Raw genomic sequence first — 21,991 nt, forward strand, 5'->3', positions numbered from 1 at the left:
GGATGTTGATGGCTTCCTGTCTTATGTTTAGGTCTTTCATCCATTTTGAGTTTATTTTTGTGTATGGTGTAAAAAAGTGGTCCAGTTTCATTCTTCTGCATGTCGCTGTCCAGTTTTTGCAACACCATTTACGGAAGACGCTGTCCTTTTTTCCATTGGATATTCTTCCCTGCTTTGTCAGAGATTAATTGGTCATATGTTTGTGGATCCATTTCTGGGTTCTCTGTTCTGTTCCATTGATCTATGTGTCTGTTTTTGTACCAGTACCATGCTGTCTTGATGATTACAGTGTTGTAATACAGCTTGAAGTCCGAAGTTGTGATGCCTTAGGCTTTGGTTTTCTTTTTCAGGATTGCTTTGGCTATTTGGGGTCTTTCTGATTCCATACAAATTTTAGGATTGTTTGTTCTAGCCCTGTGAAAGAATGCTGGTGTTAACTTTGATAGAGATTGCTCAGAATATTTCCGTACCACTCTTTCTTAAGCAGTGGAATTCTTGCAAATTACTGTTCTAAGTGACTCTCTCCTTTGCCACATTTTAATAGTCATTTTAATGCTGCTATGAATCCTGGTAACTGAACTACCTTATCATTTCATTTGGAGATAAAGTTTTAATTGGAAATAATTTCACATATATTGGAAATGTATGGTAATTAGGCTCAAATGAAAGGTCATGTTAATATTCCTTTTTATTTTTTTAACGTTTATTTATTTTTGAGAGAGAGAGCGAAAGCAGGGCAGGGGGCTGGGGGAACAGGCAGAGAGAGAGGGAGACACAAAATCCGAAGCAGGCTCCAGGCTCTGAGCTGTTAGCACAGACAGAGCCTGACCTGGGGCTCAGGCTCACGAACTGTGAGGTGAACCAACTGACCTGAGATGAATCAAGTGACCCACCCAGGCGCCCCTAATATTATTATTTTTTAATTAACTTGAAAATTTAGGTCTTAGGAACAAAAAAGGTTATTTCACTAAACTTTATTTAATTTCTCACTTTAGGGGTATCGAATGGACAAGTTTGACTGGTTTTCTTTCCTTTGCTACGTCAACACCGAACAATATGGGATTAGTGAGAAATGAACTTCAGCTGGTTGATCTTCCAACAGGTTTGTGTATTTAGTCTATTAAAAGATTGAAAATGGTTTTTCATACTGATCAAAGATGTTGCTATTTATAAAACATGTTCCAAAAAAGTTTCTTTCAACTTGGAGTTTTTTTCTTGTATTCTGTATTTGTATATTCATTTTGTTGTTGTTTTGTCTGTAGTAATTGCCCTAGAAAGACTTGTTTGTATGCAAATTATGTTAACATAAATGCATGGTAAATGGCATACCATTAGCCTGAACAGACAAATTCATAATTAAATACGGTATCAGTTATACTTTTAAGTACATTATTATAGATAACCAGAAATACAGTTTTATTTTTTTTTTAATTTTTTTAATGTTTTATTTATTTTTGAAGGAGAGAGAGACAGAGTATGAGTGGGGGAGGGGCAGAGAGAGAGACAGAGAGACAGAGACAGAGATAGACAGACAGACAGAATCTGAAACAGGCTCCAGGCTCTGAGCTGTCAGCACAGAGCCCGACGTGGGGCTTGAACTCACAGACTGCAAGATCGTGACCTGAGCCAAAGTCGGACGCTCAACCGACTGAGCCACCCACGCGCCCCAGAAGTACAGTTTTAAAATAAATCTTTGTATTAGGCTTTATTAGATTCTCTTTTATAACTTTTGGCCTTTGTAGGAAAACCTTTATAAATTTGTAGGTAAGGATTGTTGTTAAGTGCTCATATTTAAAACTTTTGGTAGTCTCTGGCTGACTGAATAGGGAAATTTGGGAGTTTAAAGACTACAATAGGAAACATTCCAGTAAAGTAACTTGTTCAGAATTGTTTAAAAACCTACAACCCAGTGAATCTCAAAATGAAGAACTTGAAGAAAGAATAAGGTGAGAGTTTCAAATTATGTTATGGCACATGCATGATTTCAAATAGAATTCTTAACAAAATAGTCCTGAGTTTCTTTAAAATGGTGTGGCAATGAGAATATATATGTAGATGGTTTAACCCTAAGATACGTATGTGTGTACATGTGTGTGCGGTAAATCAAGTATATGGTTGTTTCCTTGTATTCTCCGTATGTATCTCCAGGGTATGGTTGTTCTTACTTATCAGAGTATGTTACTAAACCTCAGGGAATTAGCCCCACTGGAATCAGTTCAGTGTTCTGGTCTCATTGGAAGTGGCCTGCCTAGTAAACCCTGCCCCCAGATTGGGGTTTCTCTAATTACATGGTAGCCTAGGGGTGAAATGCTGTTTTCTAGTGTCATCATTTTTTCCCATTTTTTCCCCCCGGTCAGCTCAAGTTCAAGACTATTAGTTAACTTAAAATCTTTCTTTCACGTATTTATTTTTCACAAACAAATTTCTAAGTCATAGTTACTGACTTGCTTAAGTGGGATATTTGACTTCATAGATGATTGACTTTTTTAGTCTTGTCTTCTAAAGGAGGGCAGCAGACCAGCAGAGTCAGGAAAGGATGTGGGGTGTTTGGCAAATAAGAAGAGGGAGATCTCATTTGATGGCACTGGGGAGGAGGGAGGCATGCAGGCGTTCACTTGTCTTTGATTTCTTTCTCTCTTTTGTTTAATGTAAATACAAATGTGAGAAAGTTATTAAAATATATTTGTTCCAACATAAAGTAGAATTTGCATTTTTTAATTACAGAAAACCACTTAGCTTCTTTGGCAGTTAACTAATTCTTATCATTCCCCAATTTCAGTGCGTAGAGAGCTTTTGACAGGAACATGTCAAAGTCTTTCAGTTGAGCTTTGTTCATGGGACAAGGAATCTTAAGTACCAATTTAGAGAGTGTTTTCCCCACTAGTTAGTTTTGTGAGCATGAAAATATTTATATTACTTTAAATATACCAGTAGTTTTTATAGTAGACAATTCCTTTACCATAAATGCGTTGAAGCTTTAGAAATTGATTTCTTAATTTCCAAATATAACTGTAAGAAACCACCGAAGGTATTCAAAAAACTCTACAACAAAGGAAAATATATTTGTATAAAATAGATATTTGAATACAAGTAATATATTAATTTGTCTTTAACTTGTAATACTTCTAAGAATATGTTTTAAATTTAGAGTAATTGAAACAACTTAGAAGCAAGTGGAAGAACGAATGGGAGAGTAGAGGCAGCCCAGATCAGATTCATTGGTGTGGATAAGTTCTTGTGTCTTACATGTTTTATCTGGTTTTTTACATTTTCTTTAATATTTGCAATAAAGGTAGGAGCATTGCTTTTCGCGGTGAACGAGGCAATGATGAGTCACCCATCGAAATGATTAAAGTATCTCATTTGAAGTAAGTATGAACCAAAAAAAATCTAGTGTTATCACAATGGAATCTTAAAAATTTCTTTTAATCTTGAAGAAAGTGTACGTATAGAATTTCTTAATGATAATAAATGGTGCTATGCAGCTCTATCCAAGAAAATATTTTGATCACAAAATTAAATTGCTATTTCTTTTAATTTCTTTTTTTTTTTTTTTTTAATGTTTACTTATTTATTTTGAGAGACTGATAGAGAATCCTAAGCAGGCTCTGTGCTGTCAATGTAGAGCCCGACGCGTGTCTCTATCCCATGAACTGTGAGATCATGACCTGTGCTGAAATCAAGAGTTGGACACTCAACCAACTGAGCCACTCAGGCACCCCTATTGCTTTTAATTTCTACTTAAAAAGATGAGATAATATTTCATTAGATTGGTAAAACCAGTAATCTGTTTGTTCTGCTATAGCTCTATTGTAAATACCTATCACCCACTAAGAAAATGTTATTTGTTACCTAATGAAATTCTTTTGCATTTCTATCTCAGCATGGGTTTGTTGAGTGAAAGAACTGATTTTCTTTCCTTATAATTTTAATTTTAGTAAGTTTTGAGTTTTTCATTCCAAGAGAAAATACATGTTAAGCAAGATTATTAAACATAGAGACTGAATGAAAACCAATCAGAAGAACAAAAAAAGAAAGAGTAAGCTGTCCACAATAGTTTTCAAAATTGCTTTAGCTTGGGGCGCCTGGGTGGCTCAGTTGGTTGGGCATCCGACTTCAGCTCAGGTCACGATCTCGCGGTCCGTGAGTTCGAGCCCCGCGTCGGGCTCTGGGCTGATGGCTCAGAGCCTGGAGCCTGCTTCCGATTCTGTGTCTCCCTCTCTCTCTGCCCCTCCCCCATTCATGCTCTGTCTCTCTCTGTCTCAAAAATAAATAAACGTTAAAAAAAAAATTAAAAAATAAAACAAAAAAAAAAAACCAAATTGCTTTAGCTTTATGAGGATCTTTGCATTTCCATATAAATTTTAGAATTAGCTTATCAATTTTACCCAAAAAAGCTTCCTGGGATTTTGATTGGGATTGCATTGAATCCATAGATCAATGTGGGGAAGAATCGACATCTTAACAGGTTTTGGGATTCATGAACATGGTGTCTCTCTCCACTTATTTACAGCTTTAATATCTTTCAGTAATATTTCTAGTAGCATTTTTGTTGATTCCGTACTATTTTCTATATAGACATACTTCACTGTCGTTTGCCAGTAAGGACACTTCTATATCTCTATTTTCTGGAGTATGGGCCTTCCCCGCCCCCCCCCCGCCCCCCGCCTCCCCTTGCTTTGCTGTACTGAGTAGGACCTCCAGTACAATGTTGAATAGAAATGATGAGAACTGACATCTTTGTTCTGTTTCTGGATTTTACGGAGAAAGTGTTCAGTCTTTCAACATTAAGTAAAATGTTAGTTGTAGATGTTTTGTAGGTGCCCTTTATTAGATTGAGGAAGTTTTCTGTTCCTAGTCTGCTGAAACTTTGTATTGAGTAGGTGATGGATTTTATCAGATGCTTTTTCTGCATTTATGGACATCACCATGATGGTGGTTTTTGTTTTAGGTCAGCTAATATGATGAATTACATGGACCTCTATTTCATGTTAAACCAACTTTACATCCCTAGGATAAATTTTTCTTGGTCATGATATATTATCGCATTTGATTTGCTAATATTCTGGTATATTCCTGGGTTTGATTTGCTAATGTTTTATTAAGGATTTTTTGCATCTGTGCTCATGAAAGATACTGACCTAGTTTTCATGTAATATCCTTGTCTGGTTTTAGAATCAGGGTTGACCTTGTAAAACAAGTTGTGAAATATTTCCTCCTCTTCTTTTTTTCTGGATGAATTTGTGTAGAATTGGTATTATTCCTTACTTAAATAGGAAGATTTCACCAGGGAACCCACCTGGGCCTAGAACTTTCTTTGTGGAAAAGCTTTTAAATACATATTCAGTTCTTTCATCAATATATAACTATTTAGGGTTTGTTTTTTTTGTTTTTCCCCAATGAACTCTGGTAGTGGCTTTCAAGAAATCTGTCCATTTCAATGAAATTGTTGAATTGATTGATTAAAACTTGTTCATGATATTCTTTTAATGTCTGTTTCACCTGAATGATGGCTCTTTCATTTCTGATATTATTGAATTACAGTGATCAGTTTTGTTGATATTTTCAAAAAAACTCGTTTAGTTTCTTTAATTTTTCTCTATGGTTTTCTAGTTTTTGTTTCATCGAATGCCATAGGTATCTTTTTTTTGCCGGCTTACTTTGGGCTTAGTATGTTCTTTCTCTAGTTTCTTAGGATAGAACTGTATACTCTGGTTTCTCTTCAGATCGTATAAATCTTTCGCCCTTTTAAGATAGAACTGTAGATGATTGAATTAAGGTTTTTCTTTAAAATTTAATATAAGCATTTAATGTTACATAAGCACTACTTTTTCTGTACCTTACACTTTTTAATGTGATGAGTTTTCTTTTAATTCACTGTATAATAATTTTTTTAATGTCTATTTTTGAGAGACAGATTGAGCGGGGGGAGGGGCAGAGAGAGAAGGAGACACAGAATCTGAAGCAGGCCCTGAGCTGTCATGTCAGCACAGAGCCCGATGCAGGGCTGCAACTCACAAACTGCGAGATCATGATCTGAGCCGAAGTTGGATGCTTAACCGACTGAGCCACCCAGGCGCCCTTATACTTTAACATTTCTGTGGGTATTTAGAGATACATTGTTTAATTTCAAAATATTTAGGGGTTTGCCAGATATCTTTCTGTTAATTTATGATTTTGATTAGAGTCAGAGAGCATATTTTGTATTATTTTAGTCCTTATAAATTTAATGTGATTATTATGTGGCCCAGAATGTGGTCTGTCTTAGTGAATGTTCCATATGCACTTGAAAAGATTGGTTTGTAGTTATTCAAGACTCACATTCATACAGATTTTCTGCCAGCTTTTCTCTCTATTACTGAGAGATGAGTGTTGAAATGAACTTTGTTCTGGATGTATTCTTTTGAAGAACTTGAGTTCTTGCTTTAGATATTTTAAAGCTCTGCTCTTGGGTACATGCATATTTGGTATTACTATTATGTCCTTTTGATTAATTGACTTCTTTATCATTATGAAATATCCTCTTTATTTTGGTCCTATTCTTTATTCAGAATCGGATTTGTCTGATTAGTATAGCCACTCCTGCTTTCTTTTGACTAAAGTTTGCATGGTGTATCTTTTTCTTCCTTTTACTTGTGTCTTACCTGTCTTTACATTTAAAGTTGATTTCTTCTAGAAAGCATGTAGTCCGGGCTTGTTTTTCTATTTGGTAATTTGTGTTTCAAATGACAGTGTTTAAATTATTCCTATTTAATGTAATCATCAATGTGACTTATATTGAAATCTACCACCTTGCTATTTTCTATTTTTTTACTTTAAAATGAGTTAATAAGGATAGTTTTTAATTTCTTAGATTTCATTTCTAATATGCAAAATGTCAATTGTTATAAACCACATAAAAGTTCTTTGTGGGAGGTCCTCAATAACTTTTAAAAATGTAAAGGAGTCCTGAGACTGAAAGTTTTCAGAATTGTTCAAACTATTTAGACTCCAGTCTCTCCTGTTTCCAGCCAGTCTTGACTCTATATACACCTGCTAAGTTAATACACCTAAAACAACTGATCACTTTATCCCTCCTATCCTAAAGCCTTCAGTGATCAACTATTCTCTGCAAGATAAATCTCTTTATAACCTAGTCTGACATATTCAAGTGTTTTAAGTCTTTTGTAATGTGATCCAAAATTCACACTTTAGTCTTTCTCACCATGATTGCTGTCGCACGTTCTGCATCTCAGGTAGCATGTTCCCCCGCTCTGTGTCCTTTCTTGTCTTGGCCATTTGTCACATTTGTAACTCTGCCTGGAATGCCATTTCCTGATTGTCAAAGTAAATCTCTTCTTTCGTAGTGAATCTTTATAGCATTCACCAGATTTTGTCTTATATTAGTTATTTACATACAAGCCATTAGATGCCTTTATGTTAGACATAGTAAAAAGTGTAACATATTTCATTTGTATAGTCCATCATGGTTTATAAAATTAATTCATGTGCGCTCTCCCCTCCCCTCCCCCTTTTTATTCTTAGAGCATTCAGTGAGGGAGGTAAGACAGGTGTTATTAACACCATTACAAAGATAAGTAGACTAAAACTCCAAAAGATTACATGGTTTGTCTGAGGCCACATAATTATCAAGTGGCAAACTTTGTCCTGAGCAAGAGAACATAAGTCTTTGGATGCACTGAATGTAGGGATCTTTCTACTCTCACATTTCCTCAGTGTCAGCATGATAGAAACTTTATGAAAACCTTTACTTTTTCATTTAATTTTTACCATAATCCTCATACCAATTCATTGGGTTAGGTAGGGGTATTCTCATGTCACGTGCCAGAAAATTAAATCTTGGGAGGGTTACCATATTACTATAAACTGTTTCACCAGGATATGAACTTGTGCCTTTTTTTATTCTGTCTTCTGAGCTGGGCTCCTTACGTAAGTTTGGCTGTATGGCTCTCAAAGGTCATCTGAGGGTTTTACCTTCTTATGACTATTAACCATGAGAACTAAATGTTAATTTATATTGTCTGTATTTAGAATGTGTCATGTGAGTTTTCTGATTTACTCAACTTTTTATATGTATTATGGTGAAAATCTTGCAATAAGGGGCTTATTTAGTAATTTTGTTTATTTTAGGCAGTATTTGGCAGTTGTATTCAAAGATAAACCCCTGGAGTTATGGGATGTTAGGACTTGTACCATTCTGAGAGAGATGTCCAAAAACTTCCCTGCAGTGACTGCTTTGGTAAGTTCCAGCTGAAGAACTAAATGTTCTTCATGCGTGAAGGACATAAGCGTGTGTGTGTGTGTGGTGGGTATTTTTCTTTAGCTCGAATTGAAGTCATTACTGCCATGTATTTTCTTGTTAAAAATGTGTGTTCAAGAGAAGATGATCTAAAAACCTGGAGATAACTCTTATTTTCTTGGTTCGGTTAAGATAATATTACGTTGGTGGAATTCCAATTACAATTTTACTTAGATGTTTTGAGGAACATGATAAACATACTCCAAAAGATTTATGAGAGGATAAAAATCATAACAGCTAACTCAGCCTTGAAAAAAGTGGAGGACAGTATTGGGAAAGTGGTCTCACTTTATGGAGAAAAATACTGGATCTCTACCTAATACTCTATTCAGAAGTGGGCTCTCCAGGATTAAAGACCTAAATGTAAAAATGTAAAGCTGTAAGATTAAAATAGTCAAACAAAGAAGAATATTGTTGTGTCCTGGAAGCAGGAAAGGACAATAGAAGCTCAAACCAAAAGGCAAAAAAAGAAAAATTCATGCATTTAATTATGTCAAGATTGATGCTTTCTATTCAATGAAGGACACTAATGTCAAAGTTAAATATAGAAGACCAGTTGGAAAAAGAAATTTACCGGTGTCTGCAACCAACAAAGGACCAACTAATCCCTGTAGGGGGTTGGGATCGTGAGAAGTCCTGCACTTATACAGTGACAGGACAGGAACCCCGTGGAAAGATGGCCGCAGGACGGGAGCGGTTGGTGGAGAAACCTAAAAGGCCAAGAAGCATATGAAGAAAGATTCAAACTCATCTGTTTTTAAAGATGGGCAAAATAAAATAACCATGGTATAACTCTTAGACTAGCAAAAACTGGGAAACCAGATGCGGGTGTGGTATGGGACACAGGAATCCTTATGCAACTATTGGTGGGAAAGCAGATCAGTGAGGCGCTCTGCAGAGCAGACCGACTGCGCCTGGGCAGGCAGACATCCCCTGTGTGCCAGCTCTTCAGCCCCTGATCACAAAGGAGCTTCTGTGAGGGTACTGACTGCAGTGTTATTTGTCGTGAGAGTTTGGAGGCAGTCTGGGTATCCTTTGCTGAGAGAACAGAGAGACTAAAAATCGGCGGATGCACTCGTGGAGTATTGTATAGCATGCAGAAGACACAGAGGTGGGACTTAGATTGCGCTAAATGAGAAGAGTTAGGAACAGGGCAGGATAGGACGCGGTCCTATTTATCTAAGGTACAAATACATGCATGGAAAATGACTACCATGAAGAATCTGTGCACATGAGAGGATATTAGATTGAATGCACTAGAATAGGTGGGAATGCAAAAGAATAAGTAAATAAAATCAGAGATTTGAGGTAGATCTGTGGATGACAGTGGGCCATGATTGGAGGAACACGAATCTCACCCTGTGCACCTGCAGGGGAGAGGTAGAAGTAGGGAAGAGGAAATCCCATAATTATATTTATTATTTTCATTTTGTAAGAAAAAGAAAGCACCAAAAAGTTAGACCTTTTGGAAGTTTGCCATTAAACTCTTCAACCTTAAGCTCTCATTAAAGATTAGAGGTAGAAGGAGGTAAGAGGTAGACTATTAAAATCTGCCTTAAGCACTAATTAAAATGCATTCATTCAACCTTTGTGTAAACAGATAAAACCTCAGAACAAATTGTGAATTCATGTGCAGTAATAAGAAGTGATGCCAGGCAGTGGCGAGCATGCCTGGCTGTTCTGGAAGGATTCTTTGACTGAAGTAAACTGAGCGTTTCTAGGTGTGCCTGTCTTTGCTTCCCAGGAGTGGTCACCATCTCACAACTTGAAGAGCCTGAGAAAGAAACAGTTGGCCACCCGAGAGGCCATGGCCCGCCAGACTGTGGTCTCAGATACAGAGCTGAGTGTCGTGGAATCATCCGTGATCAGGTGCGGTGTGCTGTTTCCTGCCTTGGTCATTTGGGATACCAGTGTCATGCTCGGGAACTTGACAAGTGTCACCCAAAGGCATCTCTAGCAGCAAGGTGCAGTCTGCTTTTGAACATACTTTGTTGTGCTTCAGTGCATACCTGGAAGACTGAAGTGAATTCTATTATTTCATTTCTTAGTGCGGTCAATAACGTACCCAGTAATATCCGCGTGTCAGCATCCATTAGCGAATGTGTTCCATAAACTTCAGCTGCTGAAATTCAAATGAGTGTAGCATGAACATCTAGATACATCATATTTTCATTTTATGTACACCAAAGAAAATACAGAGAGAATTCTAGATTTATGGACTGTCCCCATCCCCATTCCCATCAATTTTACAAATAAAAAACTTCAGAAAGAATGATGGGTCGAGGTAAGGCCTCTCTTCTGCTGAGGAGTGTTCTGCAGCAGAAATGGTGAAGAAGTTCCTTGTGTGAGGTCTGGATGACCGCATGCCTCTGGGGGGGGGGGGGTAAGTGTTCTCTCATAGTGTGACCAGTTGGGAGTCATTTGTGTTTTGTTGTTGTTCTGGGTTTGTTTGTTGTTTTTTTTTTTCTTTTTTTTTTTTAAGAGAGAGTAAGCCTGTGAGTGTGGGGGAGGGGCAGAGGGAGAGGGAGAGAGAGAATCTTAAGCAGAAATCCCAAAGCAGGGCTCAGTCCCACAACCCTGGGATCATGACCTGAGCTGAAATCAGGAGCTACCCAGGCGCCCCTAATTTGTGTTTTCTATATTACTAGCTGGGCAAAGATCCGTTTCAGCCTTTTGTTTTGTTTTTTTGTTTCTTGTGGTTTGTTGGTTTGTTTGTTTCTTTGACATCATTTTGGACCTCTTGTTAATGCATCTATATTTTGGGCAAGTTAATTAACTGTCACTCTAGGGAAAAGAAATACCTTTATCTTACTTCTCTGTATTCCAAAGCTTGTTGCAGGAGGCAGAAAGTAAATCTGAACTCAGCCAGAACATCTCTGCCCGAGAACATTTTGTGTTTACTGATAATGACGGCCAAGTTTATCATCTCACGGTTGAAGGAAACTCCGTGAAAGATAGTGCTCGGATTCCACCGGATGTGAGTCCAACTCCTGGTTAAATCTTCATTGAGAGTTCTGATCAAAGATTCTGTTGATTCCATATCCAGGGAAGCCATAGTTAAGTTGTGAAACTATTTCAGAAAAGTTTAATGTAAATAATAAACTTCACTATTGAAGGAGATAGTGTCATTGATAATAAACTTGTCCCATACTGCTAGAGAATAACATTGTAACTACTTGGCATAAATACTTACTACGTGTTACTTACTTTTTATCCTTTTAATAATCCATGACGAATTATTTCCATTTTATCTGTGACAAAACTGAGGGAGAATAAGTAACTTTCCCAACACTACCCAGCTTAGCGACATGGCAGTTCTAAACTCAGGTCTGTCGTCTGACTCCAGTATCCCTCCTCTTTCCATTTCAGGCATTACCCTGAAAGATTTGACTGACAGTCTAGCATTATTTTGGGGTAATAGTAATCGGGTTGTAAGTGCAATAGTAGTATTAATATTTACTAATTTATGTATATCCTTCTATGACCTTGTGAGATCCTCAGAGGTTCTGTAGTTCACAGTTTATGTCCGCATGCATCTCATAGGTTGTTCTTAATGAATAGATTAAGAAAATGTTTTTGTTAACTAATACTATTATAATGGTTAAGTGGAGGGATGAGATGATGGCATAAAATACATCTATTCATTTAAAGTTGTTGTCTAAAAATGTAATGTTTTAGTTGAATGCCAACCCTCATATTTTGCAGGTGACTCAGAGTCTCATGGGTTGTAGTCAGAATGACGGCCAGGGTGGAAGGTCCATTTCCAGATGGCTAACTCACAGGGCCATTGCAAAATAATGCAGGCTGTTGACGAGTGGCCTCTGTTCTTCCTCATGTGGACCTCTCCATAGGGTTGAGTGCCTTCCTCCAGAGCGAGTGATCCAAGAGAGAACACAGAGAAAGCTGCAGTGTTTAGGACCTTGGACAATCACACTCCATCATTTCCTCAGTGTGCTGTTGGTTCACGGGTCAGTCCTGTTCATCATGGGAGGTGACTGCCAAGGGACATGAGTCCTCAAGGCAGGGTTAGTGGGACCTCTTAGAGGCTGCTGCCACATCTTCCTTGTAAACAACAGAAGAGTTGAGGCCAAACAACCTTTTCAAACCAGTTTCATTTTTACTGTTATATAGAACAGGTCCTACCTGAGACTTAGTAATGCCTATTTTGAACTTTTTCCAATTGTCACTAGTTTGAAAGGATGGAAGTGGTAATGAGAGTGTGAGAGATTGATATTTGGTAGTCATAACAGAAAGGTAACTTACTTCAAGCGTATAGAATGAAAGACCACTAAGGAGTGCAGACGGAAGACTTGCAGTGTCATGTAGCTGTCCTGTGGAATCTGTTTGCTGTCTTAGGAAATAGGAGGTTCCTCCTCCAGAAGCCCAGATAAGGCCCCCTCTCAGCGCTTCTAGTGCTGCTCGCAGGCAGTTCCTTCTGCTGCTAATCTGCTCCACGCTTGCGATGAGGATGTAGAAACGATCCAGTAGTTCAGATGCCAGTTCCTCCTTACCCCAGAAAAAGTTTAAAACTTTTGGACATTAGACCCAAGTTTCCCTCTTAAAAGTATTCCTTTCAGGATGATCATTGTGCCTCAGGACTTGGAAGATTCTGTCTCCTTTTGCGGAGGTCTAAAGTAAGGGTATAGCAAGTCTCCATCTGCCTGCCAGAGCCTTCCATTCCATGGCTAGAAGCCACTTTCTCATGGAATGACCAGCCTCCGGTGAAATGAGTATGTAGTTTAGAGCAGTTTAGAGCAGTTAGGGAGAGGGATTTGAGCATCTTCTCAATAATACATGAGGAATTGGCTCATCATTTTTATTCTCTGGAATTTAAATATTTTCTAGGGACTAATATAGAATTTAGGCAGGGTTTTGTTTGCTTGTCTTAATCCAATATTTATTACCTTCCTCCCAAATGTGAAGTATTAAACATTTGCTTTGAGTTGGCCCCAGAACTATAGTGTATATACAGACGGTAAAAAGAAAAGGGAAGTTTGGCGTATTTTAAATTCTGGAGTGTCTGTAGTTGATTGCCTTTATTCACAAAACTGGAACAGTGGGAGAGAATGAGTGTCCCTGCTTTGTGGCCAGCCTTACTTCTGATCTTTGGAACATCATATTTTATATACAGGAACGTAACAGTGTCAGCTAATAATACTCTATTGAGTTTTAATCTTACATTTAGTTCTCTCAGGATTATTTGGAGCCACAAAGCAGCTTTATGCCACATCCTCTGAAAGCACCTTGGTATTCCATATGGCTTGTATCCCACCAACAAACTCTTAGGTAGAAAGATCTGGATTGTTTAGTTATATGGTTGTATTAATATCTTCACTTATAATTCTAATTTGATTTCTGAGCTTAAATTTTAAACTTTTACGTTTTAATTTTTAGAGTTTAGGAACTAAAGTTATAAAATGTGAAAGTTTTTAAAACTAAATAGTAAAGGCAAATTCTTTTTTTTTTTTTTTTTTAAGTTATTTATTTTTGAGAGACAGCATGGGCGAGAGGCAGAGAGAGAGAGAGAGAGAGAGAGAGAGAGAGAGAGAGAAATATCCCAAGCAGGCTCTACACTGCTAGCGTGGAGCCCGATGTGGGGTTCAGACTCATGAACCGTGAGATCACGACCTGAGCTGAAATCAGGAGTTAGACACTTAATCAACTAAGACACCCAGGTGCCCCTAAAGGCAAATTCTTAATTAAAAATTGTTTAATAAGACCTTGGAGTGTTGCTTCATACTATATAGAATTCTGTTTATTTAACATAACTTTCTAAGTTTTTTATTATTGAATTCTTTGAAATACTTTTTTTTTTTTTTTTAAAGTACGCTCCATGCCCAGTATGGAGCCTAATGCAGGACTTGAACTCACGACCCTGAGATCAAGACCTGAGCTGAGATCAAGAGCTGGACGCCTAACCGACTGATTCACCCAGGCACCCCTAAAATAATTCATTTTTAATCCAGTCTTTTTCTTTTATTTCTTGACTACCACTAGGATTTATGCAGTATTTGACGTGTGGGCCAGTCTGTTAATAGTCAACTTGGCAAACCTTGAGCTTTCTACTTCCTACTATGGATAGCATGAGAACTAAGCATGTGGGTTTTTGTTTTTATTTTTATTTTGTTTTATAGCTGTAAAATCAGATTTAATAAGTGGCGAAATAAATAAGCAATAATATGGTTTAATAGTAGCATGTATTGACTGCTGTGTAGCGGGCATTGTTTTGAGCCCTTTCCTGTAGAAATTCATTAATAGTAATAGGAACTCCTCAAGTTTCATGAGCTTAACCTACTTGATCCATAATAAATCCAAGAGGCAGGAAGATTAAGTGAATGCGCCCCAAAGCACACAACAGATTTGAGTGATAAAGCTCAGATCCAAGCCCAGGCAGCTAGGACTCCTAGGGTCTCTGTCACACTGCCTCTGTGCGTCTGTTAGAGCAGTAGGCTCCTTTCTCCCCCGCCTGGGAGTTACTACAATAGTGTTACCTTCTTATATTTGAATTTCCATGTGTACCTTCTTTGCAAAGCTTTCTGTGAATTCAGATTGTGCAGACGCCTTTAATCTACAGTGTCTTTTTACCTTCATTATTCCTGAAGGTATCCGTGAAGCTCTGGGTCCCCTTTTCCGTAGAGAAACTGCACTATCCGTTATGAAACAGCTTTGAGTAGTTTCCTCTGGAAACTACTGGTTTATCCTTTTGCAGTGAATGATAAGTTGGAGACAGGAGCTCTCTGGAAAAGGTTTTCTTCTTTCTCTTTATGTCTTTTAATTTGCTTTCTATGAGGTATTTCTTCCTTAAAAGATACCTTTTCTCTATAAATTTAGTTCGGATAACTTAATGTCTGTCAAATTGAAATCTCCTGTTTCTTCATAGTTGAAATTGATGAACTAGGTGGGTGGCACTTTTAGTGTCCGAAGTCTGTTAGTATTTGATGGCATTCATACTAAAGCAAAACCGTTTATAATGAAGTTTTAATTAAAATGCCTGTATTATTTTATCACATTAGGTAAAAACATTTCTCTGTTTTGATGGCTCATAAGTAGTGAAAACCATGTGTATTTGTTGCTGTTGTTTTCTAGGGAAGTATGGGTAGTATTACCTGCATCGCTTGGAAAGGTGACACATTAGTTCTTGGAGATATGGATGGAAATTTAAATTTTTGGGACTTGAAAGGCAGAGTATCCAGGTATGATTCAAGAATGCAATATTATTTGATTAAAAAAAAAAAGTAGCTTCTTGTTACGTTTCCTTCGGAGGCTTGTGACATGGTAAGTAGGATCATTAAACATGACCCAGTGTCGCTTGCACCCTTGGGTCTCTTGTCACTGAACCTGGGAGGAAGGGCCTTGAGCCAAGCTCTGGGTCATTCATTGGAGACATTTAGTATGCAGGCAGAAGTGCTTGCTGAGACATATTCGAGTTGTTGTGAAAAGGCAGACCCTTTCCGTCAGATGGGACCCCTGTCCCAGAAAGCAAAGTGGTTCTCGCGTCACCAGACCTTGTCAAAAACAGACCTAGAAAGAGTCATTGGACATAGTTTCTGGTGACGAGATCTTACCGTGCTTCATACTGGCATTTTGTTTTTGTGTGTCCTCAGAGGAATACCTACACACCGCAGCTGGGTGAGGAAGATTCGTTTTGCCCCTGGTAAAGGAAACCAAAAACTAATAGCAATGTACAGCGACGGTGCGGAAGTGTGGGACACGAAAGAGGTGGGCTCAGCCCCGGGAGGGGCCCTCCAACCAAGCTGCTGGCCACAGGAGCTGTATTCTTCTCCCTCCTTCCGATGTAGAAATGAAGCCTGTGTAACGGGTTTAGCAAGCTTCTCAAAACCATTGTCTCGCTTTTAATGGTATCACTGTCTTTGGAATCTTTAAAATGCAGCCTGCATGTGGAAAGGAGATTGCCAAAGACTGTTCGGTTTTAACTCGCGCTGGTCTTTGCCACAGGCACCGTCTGTGATAAACATCTTCCTTTTCTTTCTGAAAATGACAACCAAATTCACTCTTGTAGGTTCAGATGGTGAGCAGTTTAAGAAGCGGAAGAAACGTGACCTTTCGGATATTGGATGTGGACTGGTGTACTTCAGATAAAGTGATCTTGGCATCAGATGATGGATGTATCCGAGTCCTGGAGATGTCTATGAAGTCCACGTGTTTCAGAATGGATGAACAAGAGCTAACCGGTATGGAACGCCTTTATTTTGCCCAGGCTGCTCTCTTCCAAAGACAGAGCTGCCTGTGTTTCTTTTCGGTCTTGCTTTCTAACCATCTGAGTTTAAGGAAATATATTAACTTCAAGCTTGAGTGCGCTGGGCTCCGTAACTGCAGATGCCAGTCATTCTCCACCTCTGGTTTGGCAAGTGCCCCTTCTTTGACCCTTTGCAGAGTGCTTTGTCAAAAGATCAAAGATGTTTACATAAAAATGATACACTTAGAATTCAGGAGAACTCATCAGAGGAGGTGAATCTAGTAGTAAGCTGCTGCTGGCTTTTTCCTAATGAGCTTGATATCTTTTGCAAGCATATATCACTGGAGGTGCCTGGCTGGCTCAGTAGGTAGAACATGTGACTCTTAATCTCACAAGTTGGAGCCCATGTTGGGCAGAGAGAGACAGAGAGAGAGAGAGGGAGGGAGGGAGAGAGAGAGAGAGAAAGAGAAAGAGAAAGAGAAAGAGAAAGAGAAAAAGAAAGGAAGGGAGGGAGGGAGGAGGGAAGGAACAAAGAAGGAAGGAAGGAAGGAAGAAAGGAAGGGAGAAAACAAACCATGTTAGAAAAGAAAGGGGCGAGCATGTATCATAGAAAAGGTACTTTGGTAAGGACAGACAGTGTTCTGCCATGAATTTTGATACCTATCTTAAGATAGGTTAAATAGCCAGTCAAAATAAAATTAGATGATTGCTCTATCATACCTATTTTTAGATTGTTTTTATCAGAATGAAGAATATTTTAGTAACTATAACCTCTGTGACTTTGAAAAAAGAATGGGATTGTCGGTTTGAAAGGCAGCTTGTGTCCAATGAAATACAGCGTTCATCCTTGGAATGTGCTTTTGGAGGGAGACAGACCTTCTGATCCTAATTGGAGTGAAGCGGGAAACTTCCTGCATTAAGTATTCTCCAGGCATCCCTGCGGTGTGCACTCCAGGCTGCTGATCTGTAGAACATTTCCTAAGAGACTTGTTTGGTCACTTGCTGAGTTTCAGCCTAGAACTGGCAGCTCTGGGAACTGTCTGTACCTCTTGAAGGTCAGTCTTTGGCACATTCAGAGACAGTGTTTTGAAACCTGCCCTTGGACCTTGCGTTCCTGCTTGAGGTGCTCCCAGCGTGCTGCGGATGCTGGCCGGGCTCCCTCGAAGTTCTGTTACGTGTGCTTTGTTTTTGTCGCTTCCCCACCCCTGCCGGTGGATTCGGTACCACCGCTTCCTCCTGTGTGACTGTGATGGCCACCTGCTGAAGCCAGGGGTTGAGGACTGCATGCCCGCATCTGTCCCTGAGACGTTTGCCAGCTCCGCAGAGGGGCGGCCATCCCCTCCTTCCTTCCGTAACACACCTCAAGTTCTTGCGGAAATCGAGGGAACTTCGAGATGGTTTTCTTTCTAATTTAGTTACTAGTTGTAGGTTAAAGAGGTGCGCCAGTATAATCCAAATGTTTGAAAACTTTTCAGTCACAATTAATTTAAAATTCGAGTCTACCAAAGCCAAGGTAGCTCTTTCTTAAATTAAAGCGACTACAGAATCGGAGCCCATCGTTAAATCATTCCTATCCAATCTCTAGTGAGGTACCCTCAGCCAGAAAGGGAAAGTCTTTAAAATAGTAATGGGGAAAGGTCAATATTGACCTTTAAACAACATTCAATACACATTAAAGAATCAAAACTGGTGGCAGGGTAAATACGGAGTTAGCAAGAAGAGGTCTCTGTGTTTACCTCCAGATACATGCTGATATGGTCTGGGAAAATTATGTTTAATATATTCTTATTCTGGGGAATTAGAAAGACAGTTTGGGCTTCTTAATATGGGATGAAAAATCATTTTAGGTCATATGCAGTGATATACTTAATAAATGTTCTTTAATTCTCCTTAATAACAAGTAGAGAATATCCTACTGGTTCAGGTTTGTTGGTTTTCTTAGAACAGCTTAGAAAGTCCTCTCCCCTGTCCCCCCGTTTACATTTGTCTCAGCCCTCCCCACCTCAATAAGCGAGAAGGTCTGACAAACATAGAAGATGAGGGGCCCTGTTTTTGAGTTGGAGAACCTTTGCTGCCTTATTTATCAGGGTCATAAAATGGCATTAAAAAAAAATCGTAAGACTTTTTTTTAGCGGTGTCAAGAAGGAATCCAAGAGTGTGGGACTTGTTTAATGACATTCCAGTTGGATGCAGTTTCCGCACACCCTGAAAGGCGTCGGCGTGGTGTTAGAGACCGCAGTCTGGTTCCTCCCAGCTGCTCGGGCCACTGCTGGACGACACGCTTTTCTGCGAGGGAGCACACATAGAAGGAGGCTTTCTGCAGTCAGATTTATGCCCAAACCCTGCCTCTTCGTCTGCCTCTGCTTTCCAGTCATTTCCAGTGGTTTTCTTTTGGGGTATTTGGAAATGTGTCACGACTTGCGGGGGCAGGGGGGAGGTCTGGGGTTACCGAACAGTATGCAGTGCATGGAACAGTCTGGACGATGAAGAATGGTCCCACTCAAAATGTCAGTAGTGTTTCTTGTGTCCCTTCTTCCCCCCCTCATTGCGTCATAGTGAAAAAGTCACCAGGGCAGGGTCCTCTCCTTCCCAGACCGCCTGCGCGCCTTGCCATTTGCCACCTCCGCTTGGCGGGGGAGCGATCTTCCTCCTGCTTTTCTTCTCAGCTCTTCAGTGTTTTCTGCACCGCTGTCACACAGGCAGCCAAGAGTCTGGGCGTGCTTCTGTTTGACACCCCGATAGCTGTAGCCCAGACCAAGCAGAACGTGTGAGGGAGAGTATCCGTGCCGCGAGACGCCTTTTCATTCTACGCTGTCATTTCTAGACGTGAACGAGCTCTTGTAGCTGACTTTCTCCAGCTGCGAGATGGTCACCTGTTGTGTTCTCATGGCTGATCTTTGCCCTTGAGAAGAAAGGTAGGAGGGAATGGAGTTCACTTGCAATTTGTTCACCCCCATTGGGGTGCCATCAGCAATGTTTCGTTTCGGAAAAATGACACATTTGTTTTTAAAAATCAGACGTTTCCCTCCGTTTGCCCTGGCTTGGTAAAGGTTGTCTTGCTCGCGTTACGTAAAAACTGTGGAGTGCCGCTTTTTAAGAATATTCTCTTGTGTCTTTTCAATGTCCATTGATTAAGAAACTACCACTTAACCTGGAAACTTCCTCTGTTTCCAAGCTTAATTTGTACCGTTAAGTCTTTGTGTCCTCACATGGACTATTTCCAAACATTTTGTAACCTAATGCCAGCAGCCACTACCGTCTGAAAGTGACAGGGGCCGACTTGAGAGCTGGAGGATTACGTGGTTGTCTACTAAGGATGAGTAGAGAGAGAGTGTGCTAATAAGTAAACCCACGCTCGTCTCTTCCGGTGCTGGTTTTAATGGTTCTGTAGGTATGTAGGTGAGTCTCACTCTTACCAGGTACATTCCTCCCTTAATAACCTGGGTGTACAAGATAAATTTTACCGAATGGAAAAATTTTAAAAACTTCATAGCAACAGAAACCATCAGCAAAGCAAAATACAAATGATAACCTGGGAGAAGGTATTTCTAGAAGTTATTTCTAAGTCCTTAATAGACTATCCACAGAGAAGAAAAAATATATATACCAATGGCCCTTAAATATATGAAAACATGCTCAACTTTATTCCTAATAAGAAACATACAAATTAAAATTACACTAAGAATCTGCTTCTCAACTGTCCGATCAATAAAAATTGAGAGCTTGAAAACATGCTCTTACAGATCTGAGGAAACCAGTAACTCGTGCAGTACTCACGGAGCACTCCCTGGAGGAGGGGATTGGGCAGTAGTTCACAAAAGTGCACGTATATTTACCTTTTTACTCAGCAGTTCCACTACTAACGATTTACCTGGACGTGTCCATCCATACCTGTGACCATAGCAAAATTCTGGAGAGAATAAATTTGGGAATATGTGCACAATGGGATAGTCTAGCAGTAAACTAGAATGAGGGCTGTCTCTGTGAACGGATGTGGAGTGATAGGGGATGGGTAGGTGAACAATGCCAGTGTAAAGGTGTGTGCGGTCTGCTTCTGCACTTGCTTTTTTACAGAAACAACAGCAACGCAGAATAATCCAAGATCTAAAGAACATGATTAGTAAAAGGAGTCATAGGAGGTAGATGGAAAGATGGAGAGAATCGGGATGGGTGAGACTTCAGTGAATATACTAATATTATATAGTTTCAAGTTCGGAATCATGTAAATGTTGTGCGTAGTCAGAAAATACAAGTGACCCTTGAACAGCATGGGGCTTAGGGCTGTCGGCCCCTCATGCAGTTGAAAATCGAAGTATAATTTTTCACTCCCCAGAAACTTTCCTGATAGCCTGCTATTGCCAGAATCCTTACCAATGACCTAAATGGTCGATTAACACATACTTTGTATGTTATATGTATTATATGTGTATTCTTATAATAAAGTAAGCTAGAGAAAGGAAAATGTTATTAAGAAAATCATAGGAGATTTTCATGAAATCATAATTTTGTCAACTCATGAGAGAAAATACATTGGCAGTATGGTGCTGTATTTATTGAAAAAAATTCACCTGTAAGTGGACCCGTGTGGTTCAAACCCATGCTGTTCAAAGGTCAACCATAAAATGAAAACAAGGGTGAAAGAAAAAGCAAACTCTAGAATTGAACACAAACCATTCAACCAAACCATATGACAAATTGGTAAGAATAGTTCAAATAACTGAAAGCCAGAACTCTCCCGGTGCACCTTAGTGGTTCATGCTGGGGACAAAGAGCCGCAAAGGAATTTGCCCTGGGTGGTGGCACCAGTCCACTCGTTGACAGTGGCACTAGTCATTCTGAAACTGTTTTGTGCATATTATCAGCTGGAACAGGTCAGTAAATGCAATTTAGGGGAACCAGGGTTCCTATTGAGGGAAAAGGGAGATACAGACACGGAATGGGGGGTGCGGAGGAAGAACCCTCCAGGAGTGGATCTGCATTGGAGATACCAGTATAAATTCATGATTTTTTTCTTTTTTTAATGTGATTTCCTTAATTTAATGTTATTTCCTTATTTCCTCATATCCTGGTTCTGTATACTGATCTCACACCTAGAAGCAATGACATTTAGATGGCAGTGAGCGTTCCTGGCACCCAGATTTGGTTTATAAATTCCATTTCCCAACTAAAAAGAACCAGGGCTCCTTGGACAGTTTATTCCAGGACAGCGGCAAGAAAGTTACAAGATGAGTCTGGGACATTGTGTGTTGCCAGAAACTAAGGAAGGAATTGAAAGACTAATGAGAACCTGTCATAAAGATATAAAAACTAGCATTTAGGGGCTTCCACTACCAAATCTGGGGCCGTCTGAACATTGCAAAGAATAACAGCTGTATTGGTTTTTTTTTTAATCCGTTATTTCCTAGTAATATTCAAAGAGAAAGAGGAACGGGTGTGGGCAAGAAGAGAAGGCTTCTATTTGTAGAAGAATGCTGGTTGATAAATGTAAACAGAAT

General features: G+C 39.3%; 1 protein-coding gene across 2 annotated transcripts in view; it reads left to right on the top strand.

The window, feature by feature from the left end:
* Positions 1-21,991, top strand: part of WDR11 (WD repeat domain 11) — a 68,393-nt gene that overhangs the window by 34,782 nt on the left and 11,620 nt on the right. For both annotated transcript variants that reach the window (XM_045439145.1, XM_045439146.1), the window contains exons 12-19: positions 996-1,102; positions 3,293-3,368; positions 8,131-8,239; positions 10,044-10,168; positions 11,129-11,276; positions 15,386-15,492; positions 15,904-16,018; positions 16,320-16,491. In XM_045439145.1, coding sequence (XP_045295101.1) covers positions 996-1,102; positions 3,293-3,368; positions 8,131-8,239; positions 10,044-10,168; positions 11,129-11,276; positions 15,386-15,492; positions 15,904-16,018; positions 16,320-16,491 — 959 coding nt within the window. The remainder of the gene's footprint in view (positions 1-995; positions 1,103-3,292; positions 3,369-8,130; positions 8,240-10,043; positions 10,169-11,128; positions 11,277-15,385; positions 15,493-15,903; positions 16,019-16,319; positions 16,492-21,991) is intronic.

This window comes from Leopardus geoffroyi, chromosome D2 (assembly GCF_018350155.1).
Source record: "Leopardus geoffroyi isolate Oge1 chromosome D2, O.geoffroyi_Oge1_pat1.0, whole genome shotgun sequence".
In the NCBI taxonomy this organism is placed as follows: Eukaryota; Metazoa; Chordata; class Mammalia; order Carnivora; family Felidae; genus Leopardus; species Leopardus geoffroyi.